Genomic DNA, 8825 nt, shown 5'->3' with positions numbered 1-8825 from the left:
CCCCCCCCCAGCAGCCGATATTATATATATAATAATTCATTTCCCCATCAATTATTTACTCCTCAACATATAGTAATTAATTCTTCCACTAATTACTTGCTTCTCAACATCCCTAATATTTCGTATACAACGATTAATTCCTCTACTAATTATTCGCCTCTCGATACAACCGATGCTCTATATACGCAATAATTAATTTTTCCTCCCATTATTCGCTTCTCGATGCCTCGTTATATCCGTCTCAATAGACGTCACACTCCCCTTACATTCACTTGAAATAAGACCGAAGTAATATTAACTTTTCTCCACACGGTATTAATTCCGCTCGCGGAATAATAATTATTCATTAAATCCATAGACCGTTGCAACACTCTCGAATCGTTCATCGATAAAGAAACAACGGCGTAGGAGTTGCGAAAGGAAAAAAAAAAAAGAAAAAAAAAGAAAAAAAAAAATGAAAAGGGAAAGAAACGATACTCGATAACAGCAGAACAGATAAGAGTTATCGTCGATTATTGTTGAATATTATGGTTTTTCCTACGTGACCGACTGGAACATGGCCGCGACGGAGACGAGGAAAGGCCATCTTCCTTAGCGAGGCTAAGAGGCAGGATGACACCTCTTGCCTTATGACCCGTTCATATTGCTCTCGCTAAACTTAACCCTGCCTTCGTTTAACTAAACCCTCTAATTGGTGGGTTAACGAGCGTTAACTCCGGGCTTCCTGTCAGATTTAACTGTTTTCCTTCGGTATCGTATGCTCAAAGAATGCTGAATTTTCGTTGTGTACGAAGCTTTTCGTTATCACACCGACTCACTAAGGTTCAATGACTGGGTGCAGTTGGAAATTGCGAATGAAAATTATAATAAACCATCTGCAATAATTTTTTCATATTTTTCACGTCGTTTATAAGTCTATAAACCGATAAATCGGTGAATTTAATTTTTGTTAAGTAATTAATTCTTAATGAGTATTTGTATTATTATTTTCTGCATTGATAGCGATACTATTGGTGAGTATAGTCTATAGTAATATAGTATAGTAATAGTCTAAGATACACGTTACCACGATAATCAGCCGATAATGATTTAGAATACTGATTACCCATTACGAAGGTCACACGAAAGGGAATTAGTTAGATTCAGCGAACCGAGTTCTATCGCGTAATACCGCCATTTTGGACGGTTCCTAAAAGTCATTTTCCGCTAATAGGTTAGACGAGACTTGGCGGGACTTAATGACGACAATGGGCACCAAAAGATGGGAAGCTCCTTTGGATTACCAGGTAAAACCACTTACATAATTGTATAGAGGATTTTAACATCCGTGTCTATTCTTTGAAAGAAAGCTTGTTAAGATATACATAAGAACTACAATGTATTTTAAAATCTATCCCTCAAAAATAACTAATTTAATTAATTTAATTAATTGAATATCCGTAAATATCTTCTTGTAACCAGATATTTAATCAGAAATGAAAAAAAAATGTATTCCGAAAAGATAAAGTAAAATTAATGTTAATGTGGTCGTAAAAATTGAGAACGATATTGTTAGAAATTTTTGAAAATTTTTGAAAGATAAATTCGACAGGTTTGGAGGTTCCACGTGTTGACGATTCTTTTTAGAAATTTCGAGCAAGAACGTCACTGTCAATACACCCACGATCATTATCTTAATTATATGCTATCAACGTACAACGCTCTCCAATTTCGTGCTTAATTTTTAATTAGCAATTTCAATCGTGCCTCGAATATTTAGCTAATTTTTCGGAAGATAAGAAAAAAATAGATTGAAATAAAATTGGATATGTTAAATAAACAACGAGAGTAATTTAGTTTCGACTATAATCGAGGGAAAAGTACTGCTTTGTAAACGACGGCTAAGTTCAGGGATAGTTCTAGTTCGACTAATATCGACTGACCTTCGACCGCGACACCTGCACGATGTACACACAATCGATACTTGTTTGCGTCGATTTGACAAAACATTCAACCGTACTCGTCTCAGCTCTGTATACTCTACTTTTTCTAATTCTAATAATTCGAACTTTCGTTCACACTCGAAAACGCGTATTAAAAATAAATTCATACGAATAAATTGTTTCTCTTACCAAGACACTGTCTAACTTGCTCGGCTGCCAAGGATCCGATAGGTTAGGATTCGGCGGATACATGGAAAACATAGTGTAATTGTGGTCTTCGACGATGTTGTCGTAAAAGCCTGCGCTAGGTACACGTTGCGTCATCTGTGAGCGCGTTTCGCTTTCAAAACTTCACCACGAATAAAAAAGAAAAGACCGCTGGTCCTCCGCGGGACAGTTCTATCTTCGAGAAGCTAAACTTCGGAAGTGCGCGTTGAACACGAGCCAAGAACACTCGCGATGGAACCGGTGGCACCTTTTCTCGTTCACCGATATCACGTTCCGTTTAAAGTACCATTACCGTTCGATGAAAAGTGACACGTACGAATAGTCGTCGTTGTCTTTCCGCCACTGTCACGTACAAGTTCAACCATGCAACAGCGAGTTGCTATGTATTCAAGATAGTGTCGCGTGTGCTTACGTATCCCAACTGAGCCCGCCAATGTGACTGGGAAACTATATAGAAAGACAGCCGCTCGACCCCCCACCAATCAGCGTCAAGCAAGCACCGCGTGACGTCATCGCCATCTTGATTGCTGATTCGCGCGATAGCGCGCGGCCAATCAACGTGTCCCGTGTACACCAAGACTGTTGGTATCGCGACGGCTTCCACGGAACCGGGGAACGCACCACGGAGAACTAGATCCCCTTTTCCAGGTAGACTACGTACAATGGTCGTTAACTCATATAATTTCACAAACCAACGGACAGACGAACAGCGATCTTCGTGTCATTTAATGAGCTATATTAGTCTTGCTTTATGCCTGCCATTACGTATTTTAAAACATCGTTTTAGAGCTTTACGAAGTCGTTGCGTTACGACTTTTTGAACGACCGCGCATGCGCGCTATTAAGCCGTTCGACCAAACGGTGGATAAAGAACGTCTAAAAGCACAGAAGCAATTATTTCGTCTCTGTCTTAACCTTCTGAAAGACTAATATAATGCTGGAAAATGCATACGGAATACTCATCCCTTTCCCTCGTTAATTAACATTGCATTAAAATACCTACATAACCTCTGTTAATGTTGCACAATTTAACCGCAATCTACACCATAAATCAGATAGAACAAGGCAACGGCATGATGCATATGCGAACAACATGCACGGATAAATACTTGGAAACAATAATTATCGTGGTTTTATCACTTTCAAAAACCACATGGCGTATAGTATACAAAGTGTAACAGTTGAACACAATGCATGGCACCGCTGGAAATATGTCAAGGAATTACTCAAGAGGGATTTACTATGTACGGTTGCTGTTGTTTCTCCGCGTTTTTACGCGTTCGTACCCCTGACACGTGGTTTTATTGTGCCCGCAGATTCGAGGGTCGCCGAGCAACGAAAATAGAGAAACTTATCGCGCCGTTGAGTGGTCATCATTTGCGAGAGATCGTTTGTCACAAGAGTAACAACGCTCCTTACTATTTCGGTGTCGGGAATTCCCTCGTGCATGCACCGTTCTTTGTTCTTGTTTTGATATACGTATATACGCCGCGAACACACGTGCAACGAACCCGTCTCGGCTCCGTCGGTCGGTGCAACGTACGTGTGAATGTACTTTGTCCAAGAATAAAAAAAAAAAAGAAGAAAAGGGAAAGAAAAGAACAACACGCGTGGCTACAGTCGCTACCGTGTGCAGAATGCACCGAGAAAAATTATTGAAGATTATCGGTGAGGTATACAGCGTTAACACTGACGACCATAAAATGTTATTACTATTGCTTTCCATTTTACATTGTTTTTAAATTTTGTTCTTTTTTATCAATTTATTATTATCATTACTTTCCTTTCTTTCTTTCTCTCTCTTCTTTTTTTGCAAATGAAGGATTTTTGTTTACAAGTTACTGAACTGTGTAAATTTTTTGCACGTCAACAGGCACTGTCAACTACCGAAAGGACGATAGTTGAGTGAAAATAAATTATACTGTTTGTATTTGTTCTAAGTCCCGTGTTTAATAAGAACGCTATTAGCATTGTTCGAACAGGTATGTCGCGAGCCCCGGGACCCAGGCATAGTGATTTACGAGCATGTTTTGCACGTCTGAAAAATAACGCCACGCGCAAGAGTTCAATAGGGCGAAGGTAGCCCTTCGACCCGCTTAGGGCGTGGAAACATAATCAGTGCCTTAAGCCGCGTCGAGAAAAATACGGATCCTGGCAGATTTATGACCCTGTTTTGGTGAAAAATCTCGTGCAAAAGGCGTAGCGTGTCAACAAAGTGTGATTCATGCAAGTTTCGAGCTGTCTATAATAAACCTTCCGAACGACCCCTTGGCCAATCAAAATCTATGCTGCATCGAGGAGAACAATTTTTTTTTTCTTTTTTTTACAGAGACATCGTAAACCATCTGCTTCATCGAGATCGATCGAACCGATCCTAGCCTACCACCATTTTGCTGGAATTCGCTCTAATTATCTCAGGTAGAAATTCTTGCCTCGCTAGATTGCTTTTCAATTACACCTCGAAGGTCGCTTGCGTACAAGCTAAAAGCGTTTCGACTAATTGCCAGTTGCTAATTAAAGACCGACTAACCAACTGACCAACTAACTCTGACGAGGAATCAAGCATATTTTTTTTTCAGGAAAAAGAAGACGCGAGAAAATTTTCGAATCACGCGGAACGCGTAGCAAGAGAGGAACGACGACTTCGTACTAATCGCTTATGGCGACGTTCACCGACGACGACGACGACGACACACACAAAGAAGTAGAAAATCGAAGATCGGATGACGACGACGACGACACGAACGGATCACGGCTTTGTTCTCGCGACGAACAAAGAAACATTTTAATGAGCACGCGGCCGTAGCAGCGGGGTTAATCGAATGTTTGTGGGTAAACCAAAAGATCGGCGCGCGATGCGCGCGCAGCATAACAATGGCCGCCGAAAATAATGCGAGGGAAAGGCGGAAGCCTTGATCGGCCTTTCTACGGGGAAAACTGTGCATAAACCGATCGGTACAACGGCGGTTTTTTGAATATTTAAAGGAACAAAGGGGAATAGGAAATCACACGCGCATGCGCACACCGACGTGAATCAGTTGGTTCTTCTCGTCGCTGCGTCAAAGGATCCGCGTGCCTTTACTCTCGCCATGAGTGAAACACGAACACCGAGCATTCTCTATCGGGAATAAAAGGAAATACAATGGGCAAGGAAGCACCAGGAAACAAGATTATGCCTCCGTGACTTTGCTGCCGATCGAATGCTTACCGATTCCCGCGCATCACGTTCCACCAACAAATCGAAAGCTTCGAGTTCTGAGAATAGTTGGACGCGCTTGTAGCAGATAATCCCGTCGAACAAGGTTCAGTTTTGCCTTTCATGGCTTCTTTAGCGGGAAATCATAATCGCTATCGTGACTCGTTTAACGCTTCGAGCTAAATTAGAGTCATAGTTTGCGAGGTAATTACGAAAACAATAGAATCGGGAGAGATTAGAATGATCGACATGCGACTATTCTGCTAGCCGAACTTATCTAGGCCATTAGCGGATACTTTCTCCCTAAGCCTGGTGCCCGAAAAATGGCCGCCGCCCATGGGCTAGCCCGACAAATCTGACCTTCTTTTATCACGAACAATGCCAAACGTTAAAGAACAAAGACAGAGGATAAATTCTAGCTCCCATGATTGAAACTCCAGTTTCTCTCGACTTAATCACAATACCCTATAAATTGTGCGGTACATTTCTTTTCCAGTTATCTAATATTTCAACATGGTCGCCGCCCGTGCACCGCGTACCGACCCCTCGTGGCACAACGAGGGAAGCCTCCTTCCTTTTCGCAACCTCGTATACGGAATTATTTTTCACAGAATATACCAAAGTGTTCCCGATCGAACTCGTGAATGTTTCTCCTCGGCAACTATTTGCATTTTATCGGTTGATTTCTTTGTCTGAACCCTACCGTTAATGGCGGCAGAGATAATTAGGTGACAACAGCTGCTCGGTCGACTATCTGTTCATAACATTAATGCTGCGCAATATACACCGCGATCTATGTTTTTTTGTATACGTAAGCGTAAGGTCCGTGCACGCACGTGTGCGTGGCCGTTGGCGCATGCGCGCGTGTTTTTAAATGACCGCGCGCTGTCACGAGCCGAGTACGGGTTCTTTATAAAACAGCTGTTGGGGACAGCAGAAGCCGTGCCAGTCGAAATGCTAGATCAATACCATCGTCTGCCACAGAATTTATACGTAGGGTGAAACGGGAAACTAGCCGACGGGGGTGCCAACCCTCCGCCGAGATCGCCGCGACGAAATGTACGGGGGGTCTGTATCTAAGGATCCGATCGTTTCGCCACCTAGCCTCGTTATATTCCGCTGGAGTATACCGTTTTCGTTGTTTACGACGTTTTATGTAACGTGGAAAACGCACGTAATTTTTACACACACTTATTGCCAAGAATGACGCAAGAGAAAGAAAATGGAAATTAGCGTAATCGTTCGTTTCTATAAAAGTGTTCGACGTCAATATACACGTCGTGTTCTACGATAGAACCTGTTTTGTTAAGCGTTGGATAAGAATTGGCCAATCTAGAGAATTTTACTTTTAGTTAGATCCCCTTTTTTACGAAAAAAAAATTATAGTTTTGTTTCGGTGATATTTTAAAATTTTTAGAGACGAAAAAATTTTGTTACGCTCGAGTATTTCTAGAATATGTACGTCACGAGGGTTTCCTAATTTTTTTTGTTAATTTTTGTAATTCCTTTTTATTAATTTAAAAAAGATCTTTTTTATGAATTAAAAGATACCTATATGTTTATTAAGAGACATAGCTTTGCGTAATGTGCGTTGTTATGCTACCTGGTCGCAATGACAATCGTTTATGTGCAGAGATCAGTGAATGGACGATAACGTATAAGACAGCGTTTCATTGGCTAATTCTATAGTAACTCGGAAGTTTATTGGCGATACTTACACGCGGTGCGTGATCCTTAAATGGAAACCCAGCCAGCTGGGGTATGAACGAAAGTTGTTTATATGAATATGCACATTCTACTGAATAGACGCGAGAATTGTTGTTATTGCCTCGTACGAATATTATTTACGTTGTACTCGCAAAACAACGCTTATCGCTGTTGTGGTTCGGCAGTAGGAGCTTACGAAAATTGAAAATCATGTTTTTACGTCGGACAGTTTATAGCGATGACGCCACGCGACATATAAATTTAGATCCCGATGTGTGTACCATCCTCGTGTGACGGAATGGCTACAGATCCGTTTAAAGATTGTCAAGCACGATCTAATTAATTCTAAATTTTTTATCGAGCCAAGATAGCGTGCGAGTTTACTGTCTTATCGTGAACTTTAGACCGAATTCTTGTCTACCAGGGAAGCCACCGAAACTTGAAAATCAAGTGCTAGATAATACTGAAAGCTTTCTGTTTGTTTTCTGATTTCACGCGAACTGATTTCTTCCACGAAATCGGCGGATTCGTCGTGTTTGTACGTCTCGAAATACCCACGATAATTGCCGTTTTCAAGATAATCGAGTTTCGAGAAGACACGCGAACATCTTTTCGAAGGTATTAAGAACGACGTTTTCTCGGTAACCTCAAAACTTATCGCCAACAATGCGTCGTATTATTCTAAATATAATAATAAATAAATGCTCAATGTTTCGAGAAAGCAGTGTTACGTAACACATTTCTGCTAGACTTTAATTCGTAAGGTTGTACTGTTCGAATATTTCAAAGAAATTCACATATAGCATTCGACCAATCACGTGAACGCTGTTTATCAAATGCACGAATGCGCGCACACGTATGCATATACGGACGAAGATTGCATAAGTTGCCATATTTATACGCGGAATCTACCTTTTCTTTGGAAAACGTGGCATTTCTATACCGATGTAGGATAAAGAACTCGGCCGGTACTTACGTTGCTAGGTAGTATGGACGAATTTGTGATGCTGGAGAGAAAATCATGGCTGACGCGGGAGCTCTGTGACGTCCCGCTGTCGCTGGACACGCTCGAGCTGTCGTAAAGTACGTCCGACACGTCAAGCTTCATGTTTACGTCGTCGAGGCGCAACGAGATTGCCTGCTTGTTTCCTTGCGCGAAAGGAAAAGTCGATGATCAAGTTCGCGGCGTTTATAACCTCTATTAAAGAATGTACTCTGGCCCGACTAAAAAGATGTTCAAGATCCTTGTTACGGAGAACTTGAAAGCAGCACACACGGATCGCAGGTTCCTTTGCCCGAAACTGTGTGAAACTGCGCCCGATGACTCATACCGTGGGGGAATACCTCGAGGTTCGCGCACGTTCAATCCTCGGCTCAACGATCTGCCTCGACTCTCTTTACTCGTCGAGGCTCCACGAACATGTATGACGTCACTAGCTATTCCCAGGCGACCAATCGCTACGCTCGCTGCGCCACGTTCGCGACACTCGAGCCAGGACCGGCGCTATTCTTGCTACCCGTGGGTTCTGTCTCCCAGGGCCCTGCCATTAGGTGCTAATCGTAAACAGATAAAATAACAAATATTTTCTTAATTCATAACTTTCGTGTATACCCGATGACACTCGACCAAACATTATATCTTGAAGATGTTTCTACTATATATTAATCATAATACTAATATTGTTTCTATTAGATAATGATACTGAGGGATAAAAGATATTTCCATATTACTAAGATTTATCTTTCCTAATCTCTCGTTTATGCTTAGTCAT

General features: G+C 41.6%; 1 protein-coding gene across 3 annotated transcripts in view; it reads right to left on the bottom strand.

The window, feature by feature from the left end:
* The window catches only part of kay (transcription factor kayak), a 34874-nt gene extending 26403 nt beyond the window's left edge, over positions 1-8471 (bottom strand). The window contains exon 1 of one of the 3 annotated variants that reach the window (XM_017912199.1): positions 8030-8471. In XM_017912199.1, the coding sequence (XP_017767688.1) occupies positions 8030-8161 (132 nt within the window). In that variant the 5' untranslated portion in view covers positions 8162-8471. Of the gene's footprint in view, positions 1-2111; positions 2564-8029 lie in introns of those variants that run through there. The other 2 variants (XM_017912200.1, XM_017912198.1) reach the window with 2 other exon arrangements.
* Between the last annotated feature and the right edge of the window lie 354 nt (positions 8472-8825).

Source organism: Eufriesea mexicana, unplaced genomic scaffold (genome assembly GCF_001483705.2).
Source record: "Eufriesea mexicana isolate 0111107269 unplaced genomic scaffold, ASM148370v2 scaffold354, whole genome shotgun sequence".
Classification (NCBI taxonomy): Eukaryota; Metazoa; Arthropoda; class Insecta; order Hymenoptera; family Apidae; genus Eufriesea; species Eufriesea mexicana.
Note: the sequence above shows the minus strand (reverse complement) of the source record. Positions and strands in the feature narration are given on the sequence as shown.